This window comes from Eurytemora carolleeae, unplaced genomic scaffold (assembly GCF_000591075.1).
Source record: "Eurytemora carolleeae unplaced genomic scaffold, Eaff_2.0 scaffold288, whole genome shotgun sequence".
In the NCBI taxonomy this organism is placed as follows: domain Eukaryota; kingdom Metazoa; phylum Arthropoda; class Copepoda; order Calanoida; family Temoridae; genus Eurytemora; species Eurytemora carolleeae.
Window position 1 is genome coordinate 239758 of NW_019396198.1, and position 25232 is coordinate 264989.

The window sequence follows — 25232 nt, forward strand, 5'->3', positions numbered from 1 at the left end:
TCTTTCCTACTTTCTGAAAGGTTTCACATCGATATGTATAAGGATATCTACTCGATATAAAGCAATATTTATTAATACTTATTTTAACTCAAACTCTTAACTAAATGAATATAGAAAAAATATGCCGGTTTAAGAAAGTTTTATATAGATATTTGTAATCATCCAGAACAAAATTTTTTATCAAAATTAAACTTTTTTAGGTTTATTGGACGTTTTCAAAAAAATGCAAAAAAAATCATTTCAGACACCCCTAGGCTTAGTACGTCAATATAATTCACCAAAACCATACTGCAGTCCTTCAATTATCATACAGGGAAATTTTCATCTTTCTAAACATCCCAACGAAAGATTTGACAGGTCAGAACCGCCATTTCCTTATGAGCATCCATAGCTAGAAAATGTCTAACGAATCGGACAAGTCTATTGTGTACATTGTAAACATTACACCCGCAGTACACAGTTCACAAGTTCACTTATAAACTGTGATTTAAATTCAGTTGATAAAACTTAATAATAGAATATTAAGTATCAAAATATACCCAAACCGATTGGTTTATTTTATGAAGTTGAAATTGTTCATTTTTGAGGATTTTTGATCCTTTCCCGAATAACGCTTTTATGGACAATAAATTATTAAATTAAAATATTAAATTGTAGTTTTTCCTTTAAAAATATTTTAATATGGGGTTTATGAAAGTTTATATCTATTAATGAAAGTGGTTTTTTAAATTCTATTTTTCTTTTTACAATTAGATCAATGATCATAGATCCTTAAAAATTTAATAACAGGTTCAGGCGTTTACAAAGATTTATAAATAACCTATAAATAACCTCGTCCCACTCCCAGCATTTCCATAATAAAAGTTGCCCCACTTTTTTGGAAATCTCTCAGATTCAGGGGCGTTTTCAGGGGGGAGATTTTACCCCTGAATCAGTGAAATCTATGGTTTTCAAGGGATGCTTGGGCCCCAACGGATGCTGAGCCCACCCTCACCCCTAGAAAAATTTCTGAATACGCCCCTGGATGAGATGTGAATATTCGATGGTACTCTATAATAATAATAATTTAGCTAAAACTTATTTCCAGATGAAAGAATTGAGATTGATAATATTGTATTTGTAGACTAAGATGAAATTTAATCAGATATAAGAAGAAAAGCTGATTTCTTAAACTTCAAAATGCGAAGAGTTAAGGTATATTTAAATCCTCCATTTATCAGGTCAGGTGGAATGTTTGCATGATCAACAATAAGTGAGATATTCTAGTTTTTCAATGAAAAATAGGACTATTTTCAACTGTGGATTTTAACCTCAAAAAATCGGATTTCAATCGGCTTTTGATTTCATCTACAGTGGTAGGCGAATCATATCAATACAATGAAGACGACTTTCAATTTAAATTTTTATTTAAATCAAGCTGAACTATTTTTGGTTTAGTTGAACAATTACCAGAAAATTGTTAAAATGTGCTTATTTCTGGGTTTGGTTGGGTTTAGACATTTTACCGGGCCGAGCGGTGCGGCTAGGAGTTTAAATACATGTTAAAAATACTTTAATTACAAATAGAATACTTTGCGCCGTTATAATGCCTTCAGTGTTAAAGTTAAATCTAAGAGTTATGAAAATGAATATCTTCACTTTGATTTTGGAATATTTCTTCTTGTCTACAGCTTGAACACATTTGAGAAATTCCCAGAAACCTAACCTGACCCTGAAATAATACACACATTTTAACTCCCAAAATTTTTTATGTTTTTTTATTTAGACTTTTTTCGATTTTAAAGCGTTTTTCTGAATTTGGCCGTTTTTATTTTTGGCGTTTTTTATTTTGGGCATTCTGTAACATTGGGTGTTTTGTAATTGGGCGTTTTGTTGCACTGGGCGTTTTTTTTTTGCCGTTTTGTTATTGGGCGTTTTTTTAGGCGTTTTGTTATTGGGCGTTTGTCTCTATAAAAATAGAGATTCTCTTGAAATTACGTCTACAAAATACATTTCATTTAAACTTTCATTTCAAAGAGAATACTTTGCGCCGTTATAATGCCTTCCGTGTTTAAGTTACATCTAGGAGTTATGAAAACGAATATCTTCACTTTGATTTGGGAATTCTAAAAATAGTTTTTCTTGTTCACAGCTTCATCACTGGAGAAATGGCTGTTGTCATGGCAATCTTTTAAGAAAAATATTGTTACAATGAAAATGTCTTGACTCAGTCAAACCTTGAACTAATATACACATTTGAACTCCTATTCACAGCGCTCGGCCCCCTAGCCTGTCCTAGTCGCAGCGCTCGGCCCAGAAACTGTCTTAAGCTAACCTATCCCTGAAATAATACACACATTTAACTAAAAAAATTTTGATTGTTTTTTATTTCGACTTTTTTCGATTTTAGAATTTTTGTTATTGGGCGTTTGTCTCTATAAAAATAGAGATTCTCTTGAAATTACGTCTACAGTCCCATTTAGTTTGATCGTTTATCTATCTTGATTTTGGTCACACAAGGAAACATAAAAAGATTTTTCTCTCCGCTATCATTTTGATTTTGATTTCTCATTTTCAGGGTTCTGATGAAAACAAAATAAGGAGCTGGGGCTCAAGGAATATAGTTTATTGAAAAATGAAAATGAGGCTTAATACTTTTATATACTTTATCCTCAATTTTTTCATTAAAAAATGAAGTGATAAAAACCTAAAAAAAAATGAGACAGAATTTTATTTGACGAGGGGGAAATTAATTTTTTTCTAGAATACTGAACACTCAATATAATAATTGTTTGAAATTTTATTTTTAATATTTATTTGATAATCTTCTCTTCAAAACTTGTATTAGAGGAGAGTTTCTAGTTTCCTGTATTGGATACACTGTAGGTATAATGAATATATTTTAAAGAGAGAAACCGGCAATGTATGGGGGTTGAAGTTTGAACTGAATATGCAATATTGTGGACAAATTCATTTGAGACATATAAAACGTTTCTACGACGTATATTTACTGAGTTTGAGCGCAAAGTCAGTAAATCATTAATTTTTTGGTACGTTTTTAGAATCGGTTCTTTGAATTCTTAAATAACGTAAATGTAAACAAAATTCTACAGTAAACTAATAAGTTATTAAGGAACAGGTTGAGAAAACAAAAATTAACTTTTATCATTAAAAAGAAGTAATTTTATTCAATTATTAGTTTCTATAATCTCTCCCAAAGATTTTCTGCAGATTTTCTGGAATTTTCATTGAAAAGACGACATTTGAATAATTTGTAGAAATCTGCGAACAAATTCATAGAAAATAAGAAATTCAATATTATACGATTAAATGTTTAAATACATTTTTACGTGAATTGTTATGTTAATAAGATAATTATATTTTTTAAGGTATTGGGAATATTGTTCAATTCCCCTTCCTTGTATTCCGGAACGGTGGAGCAGCGTTCCTGGTTCCATATTTGTTATTTTTAGGTATATTATCACATTGTTAATACTTCCCTTCTATTTTTGATATCAGAAAAAAAGTGTTGAAACCAACCTAGGTGTAAAAATTATTTTTGAAAAATTAACAGTTATTTCAGATCTTTTATTCCATTAGAATAAATAAATTAATGATTTATTATAACTGTTCTTGGAGTTCCTGGCCAAAGGTATTTTGGTTAAGAATATTATTTTTTCTCTCGGAAATTAGTTTTTACTGGCTTCATGTCAACATGTGACAGCCTAAAATCATTGATAGTTGGTAAGAGTCATAAAAAAAATCTTAACAAATAGATTTCCGGAAGAATGAGCGATGAATAAAAATTATACAATTACGAGCTGATATAAGAAACAAGCAAAGCATTCGAAAATTTGAATTCAATGATGGACGAACAATTTCTTTAAAAATTCATCTAATGAGAAACCTTAATTTGAAGGATGCGCAAATGTGTGGCATTCATACGCGGGGGGGGAGGGGATTGATTCTCTCCTTTCCTTATCTTACAATGAGATTTCTCATGTTTAGTTGTTGTTGGAATGCCAATGTATTTCATGGAAGCTGCTATTGGACAATTTGCTCAGGTGACTTACATCAATTCAATATTAAATACAGTATCATTGTCACGTGATACGGACGTATTAATTATATTATCAATTATCTATTAAAACATAAATTATTAAAACCAAAACATAATAGGAGCAACCCTAAGTTTTTTAAGTTCCTCTGGAATATCGTCATTTTCAGATTGGTTGCGTATTAGCTGAATATGATCTGTTTAAACCTACGATTTTTATACAAAACTTTAAATGTATAAATTTTCAATTTTTCGCGACAGGAACATTAGATAGAACTCTCGATCAACTCCTAAAATGATTAGGTTTCAGCCATCACACCCTTTCTTTTTTCCTTTACAGTCCCTTTAAGTATACCAGATACTTAGAACCAATCATTGTACAATGAACTGTTTACACTTAACAAAGTTTTTGTAAATTGTATCTTATTGACGAGCCTAACAAATAAAAATAACAACAAAATGCTAAAGGAAGATATTAACTTTGGGGTAATGTGTGTCACCTGTTCTTAAATATGCTAAAAATTATGCATTAAATGACTAAAATGTCGTCTTTCTTTGAGTTCACCAAGTTTGACAATTATTGTTTAGGGCGGAGTAGTTTCTGCATTTTATGCTATGCTTCCTGCCAGCACCGGGGTAGGAGTAGCAATGGTTGTATTGTCTCTCATAGGTTAGTGTAGCCATTTTATTGATGCATTCAAGCGATTTATAAAATAATTTGATTTAAACTTCCATATGAAAACTTCTCTTTAAAGTTCTGTAAGCGTAATTTCCAGTGATGCTTCATTTTTAGAGTGGTATTTTCAATTCACAATGGAACCAATAAAAACTTTGTCTTATCTAGAATGATTAATATATACTTAAAATGTTTTAAAGTTAGAACTTTTAATTGTTACTTGTCTATTTTTCTGCTACAGGAAAAACATGTAGGTTAGAAAAACGACGTTATCTTCAACATTATTGATCATCTAAAGATGTCAAGAGTCCAGTTGGGAATCGGGCATGCCCATCTTTTCGAATTATGTACAGAGTATCAGAGTGTACAGAGTACCAGAGTTTACAGGAAACCAGAGTGTACAGAGTACCAGAGTGTACACAGTACCAGAGTGTACAGGGTACCAGAGTGTACACAGTACCAGAGTGTACACAGTACCAGAGTGTACACAGTACCAGAGTGTACACAGTACCAGAGTGTACACAGTACCAGAGTGTACACAGTACCAGAGTGTACACAGTACCAGAGTGTACACAGTACCAGAGTGTACACAGTACCAGAGTGTACACAGTACCAGAGTGTACACAGTACCAGAGTGTACACAGTACCAGAGTGTACACAGTACCAGAGTGTACACAGTACCAGAGTGTACACAGTACCAGAGTGTACACAGTACCAGAGTGTACACAGTACCAGAGTGTACACAGTACCAGAGTGTACACAGTACCAGAGTGTACACAGTACCAGAGTGTACACAGTACCAGAGTGTACACAGTACCAGAGTGTACACAGTACCAGAGTGTACACAGTACCAGAGTGTACACAGTACCAGAGTGTACACANACAGAGTACAAGCTAGTGTACAGAGTACCAGCTAGTGTAGAGAGTACCAGCTATTGTACAGATTACCAGTTAGTGTACAATTGTATTATAATCTCTATATTGTAGTTTGTACCTACTACAATATTGTGCTCTCCTATTGTATAATTATCTCTATATTGTAGTGTGTATCTACTACAATATTGTGCACACCTATTGTATAATAATCTCTATATTGTAGTTTGTATCTACTACAATATTGTGCTCTCCTATTGTATAATAATCTCTATATTGTAGTTTGCATCTACTACAATATTGTGCTCTCCTATTGTATAATAATCTCTATATTGTAGTGTGTATCTACTACAATATTGTGCTCACCTATTGTATAATAATCTCTATATTGTAGTTTGTATTTACTACAACATTTTGCTCTCCTATTGCTTGTTCTACTTGTTCCAATCTTTTCGAAGTATTTTACCATGGTCAGTTTGTGACGAAACCTGGGGAGCAGACCAAAGGTAATTCTTTTATACTAAATATAATCTCCAAATATAGAACTTAGAAAAAAATCTCCTATATTTAAATATCGGTCACAACCAGGCCCGTAACAAAAGTTTTTGCAGGAGGGGGAGGGTAATGGACCTCACAGGGTTAACAAGGGGGGGGGGGCAAAGCCCTCTTACATTGACAAAAGACACTTGTCTTGCTCAAATTTTATCTAACACGGGGGTGGGGCTCGACAGTTTGCCCCCCGCTTGACGGCCCTGGTTACAGCTAAATTAATTGTAATAAAGCCTCTTAGATGTAGGAAAACTCAGTTCCTCTGACCTACTGGAAATATTCCTGATTATTTCTTGTCATAATCAAGAACATGTACCTCATATTTGAATTATTTTTTTCGTTACAAATGATAATTAAACCTAAAAAGACTGGGGCACCCTCAGCTAAGCTTTCGAACACCATGCCTGCAAACATAATAACGTGGAATCTGAATCTTTGTACAGCCTGGGGGTTGGGCATCCCGTCCCGCACCCCTCCACCTAAGAAGAACGCCTTATATGGTATGAAGATACAAAAAAATCATTCTTAAATGAAAAATAACACTAAAAAGATGACCTCAAAATATATTGTATATAAAAAACTTATATAAATAAAATAAATGTATATTTGAGTTATGAAGTACACTACTTAACATTCTTCTTTAAGGAAGGAAAAGCTCATTTCTAATGAAGTGGGATCATTTAACTGGTGGAAATACAGTCTATAGATACAGCCAACGCCGTCTTACATTGTTAATGATGGTCGGTTAATTGAATTTAAGTCATTCAAATTAATTGTCAAAACTTTAATCTGTAATAAAAATATATTGTTTAGATGCTTCACGACTTCGGGTAATCAGACCTATCATAAAATCTTGCTTCTAGAGGTAGATTTTATCACACCAAAACAGGGATTATTATTTGATTTTGCCGATTTTCATTTTCGTAGAAATCTTTTGAGAAAAGTGAACAGCATTATAAATTAAGAATATAAATCATAAGCTTACAGAATATTCTTCTTCAAATTTTGTTGTTTCCTAGAAACCTCTTGTGCATTATTTTTAAATACCTCTTTTTATGTGTCAACTGTCACACAATATCTCTAAAAATTACAAATCTAGGGGCAATGTCTTCTTGATGATATTGAAGGGTGTTCTCAATCTTCTCTTCAATCCTCTGCTCAACAGTTTTGGAATAAAGTTCTTCTTAAACAAGATAAAAAAGGACTTGAGGTTAAAGATATTCTTTTAATATGAATATGAAGTTATAACTTTCAATATTTTATCCTTTTCACCTAAAAGATTGAAATTTGATAGAAGTTTGGTGATATTGGATCAATTGACTTAAATCTTGCCTTCTGTCTTCTTCTTACTTGGATTTCAGGCTAGTTAATATTATTGATAAAATTTCAGGAACAAAGCGTTTTTTTTTTGAATTTTTAAGTACTTTTTCCTTAGAATTTACGCTTTTTCTTTAATTCTTTCTTCATATTAATTATTTCTTTTCATAACATGTTTCTGGCATGTTTCTGGTTTGGCTTATTAAAGATGCAACTGGGGGAAAGAGATGAACAACCCCTCCCCCTGGATTAACTAGTTCCGTATCTATTCCCTTTTGTCTATATTTAAACTTTTAAAACCCCAATTTAAAGTTTTAAAACTAAGATATGTATTAACGAGGACTCTTTTAGTGACCGTGATTGTAGTAAATGGAGTGAAAATTAGTAGAAAGGTAGTTTTCTAGAAATAATTAAATTAATAGTTGAAGTCAAGCATTTGTTTACAATACATCCTTAAAGGGACTGTGAACTTAATTTCAATTGAATCCTGCAGATGGACGGATTTTTGGTAACTAATAATTTGGTAACTAATAATTTGGTAACCTCATAATTTGGTTACTAACATTTTGGTAGCTAACAATTTGGTAGCTAACATTTTGGTAACTAACATTTTGGTAACTAACATTTTGGTAACTAACAATTTGGTAACTAATAATTTGGTAACCTCACAATTTGGTAACTAACATTTTGGTAACTAGCAATTTGGGAACTAATAATTTGGTAACTAATAATTTGGTAACCTCACAATTTGGTAACTAACATTTTGGTAACTAACATTTTGGTAACTAATAATTTGGTAACTAATAATTTGGTAACCTCACAATTTGGTAACTAACTTGAATTTGCTAACTAACAATTTGGTTAGGTTAGGTAAAGACGATTTCTGAGCCAAGCACTGCGGCTATATTTATCCAAACTAATACAATGATTTTCGATATGTAGGGTTAGGTTAGGTTAGGTTAAGACAATATCTGGGCCAAGCGCTGCGGCCATATTTATCCAAACTAATACAATGATATCTGATTTGTGGGGTTAGGTTAGGTTAAGACAATTTCTGGGCCGAGCGCTGCGGCTAGGTCAGGCTATGGGGCCAAGCGATGTGGCCATATTTATCAAAACTAATACAATTATATCTGATATGTGGGGTTAGGTTAGGTTAAGACAATTAATGGGCCAAAGGCTGCGGCTAGGACAGGCTAGGGGGCCAAGTTTACAGTTTTTGTCATGCTAAACTTTGAAGAAATCTTGAAAATTGTTTCAAGTATTCAACAAATAAATATACAAACAGTGATTGTGAAACATAAGTTTCAATTATACAAATTGTTAGTTACCAAATTGTTGGGTTACCAAATTGTCAGGTTACCAAATTTTCAAGTTACCAAGTTGTTGGTTACCAAGTTGTTGGTTACCAAATTGTCGGTTACCAAATAGTTAATTCCCAAAATATATGTAACCAAATTATTAGTTACCAAAATGTTAGTTACCAAAATATTAGTTACCAAAATTTTAGCTACCAAAATGTTAGTTACCAAATTATTAGTTACCAAAATCTCCCCACTTGAATCCATTTAAAGGGAGGCATGCTAGATTCACACCATATATACCATTCAATACTTTACCTGAACCCCTCATCCCACTCTAGAAAATAAGGGTCACTTGAAATTAAAATTACAGTCGCTTTTAATCTAATGGAAAAATTGATAGATATTGGTACGTATATGGTTGGTAAAATTATTGCAAAATAAGTAGTAAAATGATAGTAAAAATAAATAAACAAGTGAATAGTTTAATGATTATATTATCATAAATAGCTAAATGATTTCATAATGTTTTTAAATTATTATATGATTGTTTAAATGGTTAAATGATCCCTTTCCTGATATTCCTGATAAATGGTTTAATGATTCTTGATTCTATCACTATGAATGGTCAAAAGCTTTCAAAAAATGGATAAATTATTGTATAAATTGTTAAACGATTATAAAAATGGTTTAATATGTTTATGAATTCAGATTAGTTATTCTACTGCCCTGTTTCCCTACATCCTTCTTTTTATCCTCCTAGTGCGGGGCTTAACCCTGGAAGGGTCAACTCAGGTACTTGCAGTTATAGTATTATAGAAATTAGTAGAACTAGCGCATGGTTCATGTTCTGACAGAAAACCATCTTTTATTAGTTAACGATCGGTGTTATTTTCTTCTATTCAATCCCAAATCATTGTACTTTAGGAACTTTTTGTCCTCAACAATCCCAAATATCCCTATTCTTCATGGTCTTCTAGTCCTCTTCAATCCCAAATCCTTGTACATTAGGGACTTCTAGTCCTCTTCATTCCAAAACCTTGTACTTCCATGGACTTTTGATTCTCTTTAACCCCAAGTCCTAGGATTTCAATCCTAAATCCTTGTGAACTTCTTTTCCATTTCAATTCCAAATCCTCGTACTTTGGGGACTTTTATTCTATTCATCTTTAATCCCAAATCCTTACCTTCAAAGAATTTCTAGTCATCTTCCATCCCAAATCCTACAAGAACTTCTGATCCTCCTTAATCCCAAATCCTTATACTTCAAGGACTTCTGATCCTCCTTAATCCCAAATTTTTATACTTCAAGGAATTCTGATCAGCGCCACGACATTCGATCCAGCGACAAATGATCCAGCAACATGTAATCCAGCGACAAGTGTTCCAGTCGACACTTGATTCAGTCATCAATGGATCACGATATTTGGTCCATGCCACATATGATCCAATCGACCTTGATCCAGGATTACTTTTAAAACTTTTTTATTGGCAATTGATCCAACCAACATATAATCCACAAGAGAATTTGGCCATTTGATCCAGGGTAAATTTAAAATAAAACGTTTTATTGTCTGTATCCTACTGTTGTAGAAAATTAAACACCCCTTTTCAAATAGGAAAACAAAGCTAGTTTAATTCTAATTTAATTCTAATTTAATAACTACAATAGGACAGTTTAGGTTTCAAGTAAAAGCTATATTTTACACGATTGCAAATAGGACAATTTAGGTTAATTTACATGTTAACAATTTCAAAGTACTACCAATATCTGCCACATATTTCGACTTTTACTTAAAGGTGTTGTCTTGTGAAACAATATTTTTAGTTCTGGTAGGACTGTTTTTACTCCGAATTCTTCTAGCAGAACCTTCTTTCTTAACTTTAGCTCGTCCTATAGTTGCCACTCCAAGTATACAGCCTTGCCTTGGTTGGAAGATCTGGTGTAAATGTAGCTTTGAGGACAAACAAGTTTAAAACTACCTCTTTTATTACCTGCATCCTGAACGCCAACCAAGAAAATGTTATTTTGCAAATCTTTCGTCAAAAAATTTGTGCATGTCATGTTTTTAAAGCTATTATTTTAAAATTTATAATACATGTATCAAATTGATTTGTTATTACTGGATCAAATGACGACTGGATCAGATGTTGCCTGGATCAAATGTCGTAGCGCCCTTCTGATCCTCTTGAATCTCAAATCCTTGTACTTGAGGGACTTCTAGTCCTCTTTTATTCCAAAGCCTTGTACTTAATGAACTTCGGATTCTCTTTAATTCCAAATCCTTTGAATTCAAAGACTTTTAGTCCTCTTCAATCCTAAATCCTTATGGACTTCTTTTCCATTTCAATCCCAAATCCTTGTGCAAATACAAGTACTTTTATTCCTCTTGATACTTCAGGGACTTCTAATTCCAAATGCTTTTTCATTTCAATCCTGAGTCCTTTTACTTCTTGGTTTTTTTCCTCTTTATTCCCAAATGATTAAACTTCATTGACTTCTAGTCATCTTCAATCCCAAATTCCTGAACTTCAGACTGAGACTTCTGACCCTCGTTAATCCCAAATCCTTAAATCTTAGAGATTTAGATACATCCTAATACTTTAGGGACTTCTGATCCTCCTTAATCCCAAATCCATATACCTCAGAGACTTCTATTAATCTTCAATCCTAAATCGTTAAACTTCAAGGACTTTTCATCCTCTTCACTTCAAAATCCTTAAACTTCAGGGACTTCTGATCCTCCTTAATCCCAAATCCTTGTACTTCAGGGACTTCTGATCCTCTTTAATCCCTAATCTTTATACTTCAGGGACTTCTGATCCTCCTTAATCCCAAATCCTTGTACTTCAGGGACTTCTATTCATCTTCAATCCTAAATCCTTAAACTTCAGGGACTTCTGATCCTCCTTAATCCCAAATCCTTATACTTCAGGAACTTCTGATCCTCCTTAATACCAAATCCTTGTACTTCAGAACTTCTAGTCATCTTCAATCCTAAATCCTTAAACTTCAGGGACTTCTGATCCTCCTTAATCCCAAATCCTTGTACTTTGGGGACTTCTAGTCATCTTCAATCCTAAATCCTTAAACTTCAGGGACTTCTGATCCTCCTTAATCCCAAATCCTTAAACTTCAGGGACTTCTGATCCTCCTTAATTCCAAACTCTTATACTTCAGGGACTTCTGATCCTCCTTAATCCCAAATCTTTATACTTCAGGGACTTCGGATCCTCTTTAATCCTAAATGGTCAAAACTTGAAGAGTTGAGTGTCTGGAGAGATGCTGCCCTTCAGGTGATAAACGTTAATATTTGATAAATTATAGAATTTCCTAAAAATCACTCACAAATTTTAGTAATTTTTTAAGATGCAAATAAATTTCTCTGGGGTTTTTTTAATACAAGAAATTGAAAATAATGGAATTCTGCAATCGAGGTCCAAACCCCTAAAAATCACAGCTTAATGAAATTGGCGAATTTTAACAGGTTTGTTAAGCCTGGGTCGTCGATTTTTTTTTATTCAATTTAATATAAACAACTGGTCAGCATTACTAAAAATATAGACAGCTGGGCAGCATTACTAAAAATATAAACAACTGGGCAGCATTACTAAAAATATAAACAACTGGGTAGCATTACTAAAAATATAAACAACTGGGTAGCATTACTAAAAATATAAACAACTGGGTAGCAATACTAAAAATATAAACAACTGGGTAGCATTACTAAAAATATAAACAACTGGGTAGCATTACTAAAAATATAAACAACTGGGTAGCATTACTAAAAATATAAACAACTGGGTAGCATTACTAAAATTAAAGTCGACAAGATGAGATTTTAGGTTGCAGGGTGAGAAGGCAAAGCAAATTTAGAATTTTTAGAATTTAAAAATTCCTTTTTCAGGTCTTCTATTCTCTTGGGCTCTCCTGGGGGGGCCTTACTATGCTTGGTAGTTTCAACAAGTTCAATGATAGAATCCATATTGATACTCAGATAGTTCCAATCATAGACTTTTTCACAAGGAATCATTATAATCCTCTCAAAATCCAAATATAAAGATTTGATGGGAGTGATTGTGGAATATGTAGAGGTTTAACCTTGATTAGATTACCATTATCATAAAAATATCAAATCAAAATAAAAATTTAGATTTTTAGCTCGTTCTAATCGACATTTTTTCACGTCTCCTTTCTTGTTGTATACACGAATATCATTTATTCATATTTGTAAAAACATATTTCCATTTTTTTATTATGTGCATTACTGCATAAATCGTCTCTTTAACTGCCTTTTTTAAATGTCTCATAAGATTTTTAATCCTAATAAAACGCTCAAAATTAAAGGTTTTGTTAAGTAATTATAACTTACATAGTTTTTTTCATTTCTTATTTGAGTGAATGAAGTTATCTTGGTTCAGTATAGTCGCGAGTATTGTTGTATTCTCTCTACTAGGACACAGAGAACATTCAACAGGTGTATCTATTCAGGTTAAAATTCTCCAAATTATCATTAACTTATAAAGGGAATGTATCATTTACTCTCAGACGCCCTCGGGTTTATCATTGAATCCCTCGAGGGTTTAAATTTCCATTGATTCTAATTTGTCTGAGAGTAAATGACATTCCTTTTTAAAGAGGGGATTCAATGATAAACCCGGCCGAGGGCTTGCGGATTTTGCGGATTTTTTTTGCCTTTGTAGATGTTCAAAGTATCTTTAAATGAAAATATCCCGGCGGGATTAAATGAAAATTGTTGCATACCAAAAAAACAGCTATTTATAAGGGAATGAGTATTTTTAAATGACCTTTCATTTAAGGATTTAAAACGGGTTTTCTTTAAATTTTTATCTGATAAATAGTATCGTCTTTTCCTAGCTTAAAGTGTTGGGTTCTTACAATTTTGATTCTTAATCAACGAGCGGTTGAGACATATCTTAGACTCTTTACAGTTTAGAATAAGAAATGGAAAATAAGTTGGTTTTTTTAAATTTGTTCGTCTTCAGCCAATGGAAACACAAATATTTTATAATCTTATTTTGTTTCAACAAATTACAAATATTTTGTAAAACTCTTATTCTGAACTATGTCGTAGAGTCTTCACTATACATCTCGACAGCTAGTTCAACTGCCACTGAAAAAAAGTATATATAATTGTTTTTTAGGAGACTGTTACGGGCGAACAAGCACTTGCTTTTATTTCTATTCCTGAGGTATGCTGTTTTTCTTCTTATTTTCTAGGTCGCGTTTTCTTAAAATTGAATTTTTAGAACGAGGCTTTCAGATTTAATATCTTAATTCTTAATTCTTACTACTCCTAGGAACTCCCACACAGTTGTTTACAAACAATGTGTACGACATTTTCTGAGAGGAATAAAAAACTCTCGAGCTGCGCAGGCCTAGGGCTCATAAATGGGGTTTATATATATATATATTTACACTTACAAAAACTGCAGTACACATTTGTGTAAACAACAATGCGGAGTTTCTTGTTGCATCATTTAGAGGATGCATTTTTATCAACTGTGTTAAATCTTTACATTTGTTGGTCGCATTTCAAAAGTAGAGACCTGTCCCTTTAATAATATTTATTCAAGGCTCTGGAACAAATACCAACTCCAAATCTGTGGTCCATAATCTTCTTTCTCATGCTCTTCATCCTAGGTTAAAAATTTGGTTATTAAAGGAACTGTCGAGAGTTATGACAAGTGACTTCCTTTTTAAAAAGGTTTAAAGGTTTAAAAAGGTTTTTAAAAAGTAGTATGCTTAATTCACATTTATAAAGATATCCTGAGGCCGAATTTAAAGAATTTGACCGGCGGCTTAAATTTAACCCGCGGCTTAAATATGGTTGGTTCCAATTAAAATTGTATCAAATGTTTCAAGATTTAAGCCGGCGCTTAATTTGAACCGGGTTTTGGCAGATTTAAGCCGCGGCTCAAATTCTTCTCTGGTTTTTTATTTTGTTTGAAAATTAAAAATTTATTTATAATCAATTTATTACTTACTTAATAATCAACATTATGATTTATTAATAATTAAATCAATAACAATTTATGGTAAAAACAGAATGTTTTGAACCAAGTAAGACTAGGTGTTTTTATGGATTTTGTGGGTTTTTTCAATGGATTCCTTTATTGTTTTTAGGACTTAATTGTCAGTATGTCTTGTTTGAGGTTATCCTGACCACACTTAAGGACTTATTTCCAATGCTTTGGTCACATCAGGTACCTTTTTCCATTTCCAATTTGATTTAAAGCCATTGAAAAAATAGAATAAAAAATAAGCCTATTGAAAGAAAAATAGAATAAAAAATAAGCTTATTGAAAGAAAAATAGAATAAAAAATAAGCTTATTGAAAGAAAAAATAGAATAAAAAATAAGCTTATTGAAAGTCGCATCCGAACTATCTATGAGAGAAAATGGAATTTTTGAATTTTCTAAATCCAAAATTCATTGTATTACATAAAGGTTTTATTGGAGCTGGTCTAATACATCTCAACATTTTTATAAGTTATCTGATTTCCAAGTTGTTTTTTTCTAATATCTAAATATATCTTTACCCAGGAAATTTTAACCTGTCTTCTGTCAACTAGCTGTTTCCTCTTGGGACTCCCATGTATCAGTGAGAAGGGTCAGCGTGTTCTAGAGATTATGGATTTGTATGGAACCAAAATAACAGGTTCTATTTCACAGAAATCTAATTTTTTTAGGTCACACTCCATTTAAAGAGTGGCATGTCATTCAAAACGGCAACCTTAAATACTCAAATTGATTAGATTTGATAATAAAAATTGGTCATTTTTTCAAATTAAAATGTATATCAATCACGGCCCATTGTAAAATCTTTTTTGGCGTGCTTAAAAAGTTATAAAATGTATTTTAAATTTGTTATCAATGTAGGGTCTTTCACGCTGAATTAACCACAGATTTACATTTAAAAATGATTAAGTTATGCAATTACCATGCAGTCAATATCTATTGCACATAACAAAGTATACTTGATAAGGGTACCAGTACAAACGTCTGACGCACAAACGTCGGACGCACAAACGTCGGACCAGTACAAACGTTGGACTAGTACAAACGTCAGACTAGTACAAACGTCAGACTGGTACAAACGTCGGACCATTACAAACATCGGACGGGTACATTTATGAGACAAAACGTCGGACTTGGTAGATTTTGAATGGACCATTGTTTTAAAAAATTTCAAACTATGAATTCTACAAGATCATACAGTTTAATCCCTATATCTTTGCAGCCCAATGTTAGATGTTTCCAAGAACATTTCGTGGACTTATTGCTATATTTCCAGAGCTTTCTTTAACTACTTGTTTTCATATTTTACGTACTCGTTTCTTCAAAAGATCACTGTCATGTGTATGCTCTCCCAGGAAACTGATAATCTTGTCATTCTCATTGTTTACAACTGCTCCTGCAGGACAAGAATTGTTTTTCCTTTGAATGCATTGGTAATAGTTTTTGTTGGGTTTCTTCTTTGTAACCCTATATTCAAACTGATTTGAATCAAGCAGGTGGCGTCCCCACTGCTTGACCTCAACATAGTTAGCAGTCTCCTCGTCCATGTATCCAGAATTTGTGAGATTAAGAATTTTTAACAAAAAAAATTGGGAATTTTTTTGAGAGAAAGTTGCGTATTTACAAGAATTTTAGTCTAAAAATTCATTTATATTTTTTCCTCCTTAGTCCGACGTTTTTCCTTATAAATGTACCCGTCCGACGTTTGGACTGGTCCGACGTTTGTACCAGTCTGACGTTTGTACTGTTCCGATGTTTTTACTGGTCCGACGTTTGTACTAGTCCGACGTTTGTACTGTCCGACGTTTGTAAGTCTTATGTTTGTACCGTCCGACGTTTGTGGGTCCGACGTTTGTACTGGTACCCTTGATAAGATATCATTGTATTATAATATCAAACTAAAAAAAGTTTTTACAGTTCCCTGACCTGAGGCCGAATTTAAAGAATTTGAGCCGCGGTTTAAATTTGAGACGTGGGTCAATAATGGTTGGTTCCACTTAAAAGTGTATTCAATGTTTCAAGATTTAAGCCGGCGCTCAATTGAAACCGGTTTTTGGCGCATTTAATAGGCGGCTCAAATTCATTAAATTCTAAATCTGGGACCAAATTTTATAAATTTGGGGAACGTCGCCGGTTAAAATTTGAACCACCGATTCTAAGTTAAATTAGAAAATGATTTGAACCGGTGATTCAAAATTAAACCGGCGGTAGGCAGTTTAAATTTATTTAACTTGATCCATGAAAACTTATAAATAACAACTTATTCTTTCATTTCTTAGTTTTGATGAAATTGTATCAATACAAATATATAGTTCCAGTTGTTTAGTGATAATTGTCGGTCTGGTGGAGCTTCTCATGGTTATGTGGTTGTACGGAGTGCAAAGGTTCTGATCTTAAATACAATATAGTCACATTCTTTAATCAACTCTATACATGTAAAATGTTTTTTATCACAATTTTGTTGCCCTTTGCTTGTTTCATGCAGATGCATTTAGAAAAGTCCCAACCGAATTGAGAGAAAAATTGTTATTCAATCAAATTTAAATATCTCATATTTCAATTTACGCATCGAAAACTTCTCAGTGGGTGATGATGATGATGAGATGAGAGATGACTTAACTTTTTTATCAATTAACTATTTTATCTTAATATTTTCTAGGTTTTGCCGAGATATAAAATGCATGGTTGGGGTATCTCCCGGATTTTATTTTCAGGTAGGTTTTTCTATTAATTTGGATAGTTGTTGAATGTTAATATGAAAAACGTACACCATAATCTTTGTTTACAAAAATTGTACTTCAGTTCCTGGGAGAAATTTAAAAAAAAACTCAGTGCACAATCAGATCTTGTTCATTCCTCACATAAACCTCTCAGAGAACTTGCAAATAAGAATAAACAGTTTTAAAGAAACCAAAACATTTCATATCTTACTCACACTTTGATCAGACAAAGCTTTCAAGGGTACCGTTGTAAATCGATTATTGCCATCTCTGCATGCAGGGTCACTTGAAATTACGCTTCCAGTTCCTTTCAGTGTACTTTTTTAAACGAATTGATGTTGAAGGTGTCAAGGTGAATAATTTCGGGTTTGAATTACTAATTTAAGAATAAATTACATTTTTCAGATTTGTTGGAGTTTATTTTGTCCATTAGTTCTGGTGATTCTTATAATCTTCTGTCTAATCCCGTGGAGTCCAACTGCAATCATTTATTCTCTAAAACCAGGTGATTCTAGTCCCTCGATTCCCCTCTTGTCGAGCCCTTGTCAATTTTATAAACTGAGACAATGTAAGACCACATTTGGATTGCACATCCCGACTTTTCTGACCCTGAGAGGATTTTAACATCTGCAGAGTACAGACAATGTAAGACAATATTGTCATTGCAGCTCTTTTCTCTTCTTTTCTAACCTATACAGTTCCATCCTCCCGCCTTCTTTATTTTCCCGTCCTTTTCTCCCTCTTTCTTTGTTTCCACTTCCTTCCCTCCCTTACATTCTTCTTCAGTTCCCCATCAATACCTCACCTCCCTCCTTTTCTAATTCCCTCTATTGCATCCCATCCCTCGTCTCACTCAAGCCCCTTGTTATTTATTATAAATGTATGTTAAATATGTTTACATTTACATGATACGTATTACGTACATCCTTACACGTGAATTAGCGGAAATGCAAAGTTTATCATTTATACTTCTTAAATGTTTTAGACTGGGCGTTAAAGATAGGTTGGAGCCTCTTCGGACTGTCTTTAATACAGATTCCTGGCTGGTTCATTGCCATTTTTTTCTATGTACTCGTTTCTTCAANCAGTCTGGTTCATTGTAATCTTTATCTCCAAGCTTAATAGTTTTTAGATTACAGTCTGGTCCATTGTAATCTTCATCTTTAAGGTGAGCAGTTTTTTAGATTACAGTTAGGTTCATTGTAATCTTTATCAGGTTAGCAGTTTTTTAAATTACAGTCTGATTCATTGTAATCTTTATCTATAAGGTTAGCCGTTTTTTAGATTACAGTCTGGTTCATTGTAATCTTTATCTATAAGGTAAGCAGTTTTTTAGATTACAGTCTGGTTCATTGTAATCTTTATCAAAAAGGTAAGCAGTTTTTTAGATTACAGTCGGGTTCATTGTAATCTTTATCTATAAGGTTAGCAGTTTTTAGATTACAGTCTGGTTCATTTTAATCTTTATCTATAAGGTAAGCAGTTTTTAGATTACAGTCTGGTTCATTGTAATCTTTATCTATAAGGTTAGCAGTTTTTTAGATTACAGTCTGGTTCATTGTAATCTTTATCTATAAGGTAAGCAGTTTTTTAGATTACAGTCGGGTTCATTGTAATCTTTATCAATATANGCCGCTTTCTCAGCTGAATGATGATTGAATAATAGACAAATAGGGAAAATGCAGGATTTAAGATTTTAAACCTGTGTTTAAATTTTAACTCGTCGATTTCGGCGAGTTAAATATTTAACCACAGGGTTAAATATTTAACCTCACGGTTAAAGTTCAGGTTTAAATTAAGTCAGAAGTGGCATTTAACCATGAACTTAAAATTTAAGTCAAAACTTTTCGTTCTTTAGTTTTAGACTCAGCTAAATAAAAGAAAAAAAGAACCTAATTTTAAACTAGTAAAAAAATACGAAGAAATATTTAAATTGAATAATGATTTCACTACGTTATTCTAGACGAAATTGTACACCTGTAAAATGTGGGTTTCAGTCTACCCTCAAACTTAAAAATACAGGAGTGAAAATGTCTCTGAAATAGAATAGGTGAAATGGTTTATAATACGGTGAAATAGAATAGGTGAAATGGTTTATAATATGGTGAAATAGAATAGATGAAATGGTTTATAATATGGTGAAAAGGTTTTAAGAAAATAAAAGCGGATTAAAAAAAATAAGAAGATGAAAAAAAGATGAAAAGAATAACAAAAAGTTAAAATGTGTTTATAAAGTTAAATGGGGTCATAAAATAAAGTTAGTAGGGGTTAAAAAATTGATAAAAATATAACTGTCTTGTAAAGAAGGTTGAAAATGGTTACAAAATTGAGGGTTTATGTTAAAGTGGTACAAAAGTAAGAGTAGTAGCATTCAGGAAATACTGCTCTATCAAGCAGTAAAGTAAATATTCGTATGAAAGCAAGGTATTAAAAAAATCCACACCTTACAGAACATTTGGAACATAATAATGGAGTCTCCGCCACAAAGACAAATTTTCTAAACCTTTGATATTTTAATTTTGATTAATTAATGTAACAGAATTTATAGTTTGACATATATAAGGTTGCAAAAATATAAAGATTAGAAAATCAGAGTTTGTTTCAAATGCTCAATTCCTTTATAAAGCATTAAAAACCAAAACCCTTGACATATTCCACCGTGTTAAAGCTGGTCAAAACAACACCAGCTTCTACAACATCATGAACAAGATGGAGCCCTCGACCACAGAGAATACGTTCATGATCAATAATGAATTCGAAGGAGAACGGTGAGCATATTTTTTCTTAAACCAAGTTGAGTACGTAGTTTCTTGGACCTATTAAAGGGAATGTTCCCAAAAGTTAAATAGAAGATAACGAATATTTCTTAAATGAATTTTGAATAAACCTGTACTAGTGGCATTTATATCCAATGTTACGGTAAAAAGTAATTTAACTGACAGTTTATGGCACTTTCATACGGAAAATTTAACTTTGTTATCTTATCATTTATGTATTGCATAACTAACAATATTATATCACATAGCCATTCATTCTAATCCACAAATAATATAATTAAAACTTTGAATTTTTGTTGTTTTAAAGGGTTGTTATAGTTCACGCGAAGTTTTTACAGTACACCAAAGAAATTAAATAAATTCATCTTTTGAGATTTTTCTTTATCTAGTAAAAACTAACACAAAGTTAAACTACAGTGATAACCAGAAAACAATGGAATAATAAGACAACTTAAGTGTATTTGTGTATATGTTGTTACAAAGAAACTAGTTTTACTAGACACTTATTAAATCAATAATTCAGTAAACTGGGTCTGTTTACACTCCACAATTGCTGTGTCTCATGCACATTGTACTTTTTAAATTTATATCTAAAAGTCGTCTTCCTATTTTAGAGTTTTTTAGTTTTCACAGTATGGTGCTGATTGTTTTCTATTGCGGTGCTGAGCATTCAACATAATGTTTCCACCATAACCTTATAGACTCATTTAAAGGATGTACAGGGTAACCCACAAAAGATGAGACTTCAAAGACGACAGTTTAGAACTGTCTGTTTCGGCGCTACGACATCTGCTCTATTTCCATTTGCTCTATGGCCATTTGCTCTAGTTCCATTTGCTCTATCAAGTCATTTGCTCTATACGTCATTTGCACTATACGTCATTGGCTCCATATTCAATCTGCTCTATGACTTAACACGTCATTTGCTCTATAACATAAAAATACACTATAAAATAGCTTTTATTGGAATTCCTGAGCGTAACTTGACTATGAAATGCGGGATTTTTTTTTGGAAAATTCGCAAATTGCAGTTTTCATCAGTTCTTCAAAGTCCATCATGACAGCGAGACTGCTCAATAATAAGAGGGGTAAAAAAAACCTAATATGTGGTAAAAACTATATTAATTCTACTCTAAACAAACAGGGTGCCAATACTCAAAGAACAAGAAAATGTTAATATTTAGCTTGGTCTCACAATATGCACAAATACCAGACAAACAAAACTATCTCCAGGAAGTTGGCGGAATAATGAAACTGTAGGAAGAATTGTAAAATGTAAAATTGTAAAAATATTGTTTTAATATGATTAGATATTTATATAAATATGTTTATAGAGCAAAGGACGTGTTTACTCATAGAGCAAATGTTGAGTAGAGCAATTGGACCATCACAGTCATAAAAATGTTTATAGAGCAATTGACGTGTTATGTCATAGATCAATTGACGTATAGAGCAGATGACATATAGAGCAAACGTCGTGATCTATGAGCTATAGAGCAAATGGTTAATAGAGCAAATGGAACTAGAGCAAATGGAAATAGAGCAGATGTCGTAGCGCCGTCTGTTTCCTTACATTCATGATACCTTGAAACTTTAAACAAATTTATCTTTAACAAATCATTAAATACGCCATTAAAAGCCTATATTTTATGCAGAGAACTCGAAACAACCATGGGATAGTCATATTTTCAGAGTTTCAGGTCTTCATTACAGTATCATACATTGTGGGTAACCTTGCATCTAATCAATTTATCTCCGGTACAAAGATTGTCCTATAGAAGAAGGCTTTTTGTAGGCACGGTTCATATGTGACCTATCCATCATGTGATTCTCCAGCATGTCCTGATTCACCAGGCTCATTCAATGAAGATCTTTTAGAGTCGCAGGTTTAGATCTTTAGATTTTAAAGATAATATTAGCATTTTAATATACACGGTCTTAAGTAGTTGAACTAGATATGTTGTTGTGAGTAGTCGAACTAGGTATTTTTTGGTTGTATTTCATAGTTGAACTAAGTATGTTGTGGTTGTAAGTACATAGTTGAACCAGATATGTTGCGGTTGTGAGTAGTTGAACTAGGTATGCTGTGATTGTAAGTAGTTAAACTACGTATGTCGTGGTTGTAAGTAATTGAACTAGGTTTGTTGTGGTTGTAAGTAGTCAAAACTATGTATTTGTGGTTGTCAGTACATATAGTTGAAATAGATATGGTGTGGTTGTAAGTAGTTGAACCTCTGGTATGCTGTGGTTGTAAGTAGTTAACTATGTATATTGTGTTTTTTAGTTGACCTAAGTATGTTGTGGTTGTTAGTAGTCGAACTATAGGTATTTTGTGGTTGTAAGTAGTTGAACTAGATATGTTTTTGTTGTAAGTACTTAAAATAATTATATAATAAACTCTATAAGCTGGATTAGGGAAGGAGTGTTTAACTACTGGGACCTAGTTCAGCTACTTTTTGCTATTCGACCTCAAACTCATTTGATAGTAATCATATAGAATAAAATTTGTAGCTTTTTAAGCTTGAAAAGGGGGTAAATCTTACAAGTTGTTTCTGTATAAAGATATCCGCAAGTCGCATTAATAGAAAAACCACAATTGAAAATAACCAGTTTTTAAGATAAATCATGAATATCTCATTCATTCTTGATCAGACAAAGTTTTTAAGGGTACCGTTGTGAATTGGACATACCAATCATTAAATGTACAGTGAACCGTCTTCTTTTTTAAATGAATATATAATTGTATAAAAATATATATCTTCGTTGTTTTAGGGACCACCTCCTTACTCATCATCACCAGTGTTCCCTCGCTTCCAGAGTGCTGACTTTGCTTCCATTAACAGACAATCCCTCACCCGAACCAGCTCTGCTTCAATTCCGGTTTACTGTCCTCAACCCCCGCCTTATTTTCTAAAGGTCAGCTTCGAGGCCAGAGATTTCTCACATATTTTATAGTTGCATATTATTTGGGATCAAAATTAAGCCTTTCCACGATATCACTGGGTGCTAAAAATATACGCTTTATGCAAGAAATTACATAATTTCTTTTCTTTTAAAGTTTTATTTTTTTGTACAATATTCAAAGAGTTAAGAGAAACATGCATGATAAACTTGTCTAAAAAGGCCTTTAAAGATTATTTTATTAGTTTAAATCAGTCACTTTTTGTCAGATAATTCCCAGATATAAGTCCCTCGTAAATTTAAAAAGTCAATACATTGTTTGAGCTCCATTTTGCTTCCCAGTCCAAATGTATGTCAAATAATCAGTTTAAGACGAATTAAACTTTAATATTTAGTTATTTTTCTTTAATTTAACAAGAAAAAAATCTATGGACTTAACAGCTTTCAAAAAAAATTTTGTAATTGAAATTTTAGATATTTCCTACTGGATTCCGAAATTATTAGACCAAACATCAAAATCAAATGATGGCAAGGGTCAGTCACACATATTTTGTTGAATATCTCAAATAAAAAACATTGTATATACTCATGTTGGATCAAATATCCTCTTTCAAAATTCATGATTAGTACCTTTTATCATATATCTAGGTTACATCTCCTCACGATGACGATGACGATGAGAATGATGAGAATGATGAGAATGATGATACCGGAGGCAAGATGGTGCCAAGACTAGACACAGGCTCCAATACAGAGGCCGAGCTCCTGCGGGAGGAGTTGAAGGAAGCTTTAAGAAGTCGTAAACACACGAAATAAAGTTTTTAATGATTTTAAATAATTAACTTTTATATTCATATTTTGTGTCTTTTATCATATCCAATAAACTTCAAAACGGTTGAATCAATGGAACCCAATTTATTAAGTGGAAAATAACATGGTTGGTTGATGGCTGGTCAAAATTCTAAAAAATTTTCTTAAATTTTGGAAATCTTCCAATAAAAACAGGAAAATTGGGTGTTGGGACATCATTTTATTGCACAACTATTCATAGATAGGATGTTTCAGAGACAGGTGATTTCCTTGACAGGACATCTCATAGACAGGACATTTCGTAGAAAGGATATTGTACGTATACTGGACATTTTGTAGACAGGATATTTTGTAGACAGGACATTTCGTAGACAGAACATTTCGTAGACAGGACATTTCGTAGACAGAACATTTCGTAGACAGGACATTTCGTAGACGGCATTTCATAGACATGACATTTCACAGACAGGAAGGACATTTCATAGACAGGACATTCTTCATAGAAAATAGATATTTTTTCTTCTTCCTTTTTATGAAATGTCCTATTTATGAAATAAATATCTTGTCTATGAAATGTTCTATCTCTGCTTTTTTGTCTATGAAATGTTCATCTTTGAAAGGTAGTAGGGGTAGTGGGGTTTATTTGGAGCTGGATGTTAGGGGTGGATGATTTGGAACGTCAGAGGGAGGGTGTATTTTGGAAATGGGGCAGTAGGGCAGGGGATTGTAATTTTGAATTGATTAAATGATTCTAGAACATTTTCAATTGTTGATTTAGATAGGTTTTTTCTAAATATAAATAGGCCATTAAAAGACAATATTTAAGGCGAAAGTACTTAATTTCACCTTGTTTTATGATTTTCAGGTCGTCTTTAAAGTTTCATTCTTTGTGGGTAACCCTGTATGTATATTTATAATAAAACACGCTATTATACCACTACACAATATATATATCATCATACAATACGTATCTTTGAACCAACCAAATCTTGGTGGAAAAAGTACGAAATATGTGTCTAGAAAAATGACCACTGTCAAATGTTGAATTATTGAATTAATTGATTTCTTGAAAAATTATTTAGGCTTTTTGTAATTATATAAAAATGACCTATAACTTATTTTAGGTGTGTAGCTACTGACCTAGGAGTACATCCCTGTGACCGTGTTTGGGTTGAATTTGTTAAATTGTCTAAGTATTGTATATTGGAGCTTTTGTTAGGAATTCACCA

General features: G+C 32.5%; 1 protein-coding gene across 2 annotated transcripts; it reads left to right on the top strand.

Annotated features, from left to right (window-relative positions):
* Positions 1-1086: 1086 nt before the first annotated feature.
* Positions 1087-24091, top strand: LOC111697904 (sodium- and chloride-dependent glycine transporter 2). Of its 2 annotated transcripts, none has more exons than XM_023468047.1 (28): positions 1087-1194; positions 2558-2595; positions 2828-2865; positions 3369-3452; positions 3988-4043; positions 4625-4706; positions 5980-6091; positions 6948-6999; positions 7234-7344; positions 7429-7495; positions 7803-7843; positions 9464-9547; positions 11975-12049; positions 12661-12779; positions 13175-13244; positions 13919-13966; positions 14351-14417; positions 14901-14980; positions 15321-15435; positions 17122-17179; positions 17455-17509; positions 17921-18020; positions 18501-18583; positions 19476-19565; positions 20184-20283; positions 22088-22178; positions 23065-23208; positions 23842-24091. In XM_023468047.1, exons 1-24 carry the CDS (start codon positions 1180-1182, stop codon positions 19476-19478), a joined length of 1653 nt encoding a protein of 550 aa, XP_023323815.1. In that variant the 5' UTR covers positions 1087-1179; the 3' UTR covers positions 19479-19565; positions 20184-20283; positions 22088-22178; positions 23065-23208; positions 23842-24091. The 2 variants fall into 2 exon arrangements, with proteins under 2 accessions (XP_023323815.1, XP_023323816.1); XM_023468048.1 differs by having other exon boundaries at positions 19476-19537.
* The last annotated feature ends 1141 nt before the right edge of the window (positions 24092-25232 follow it).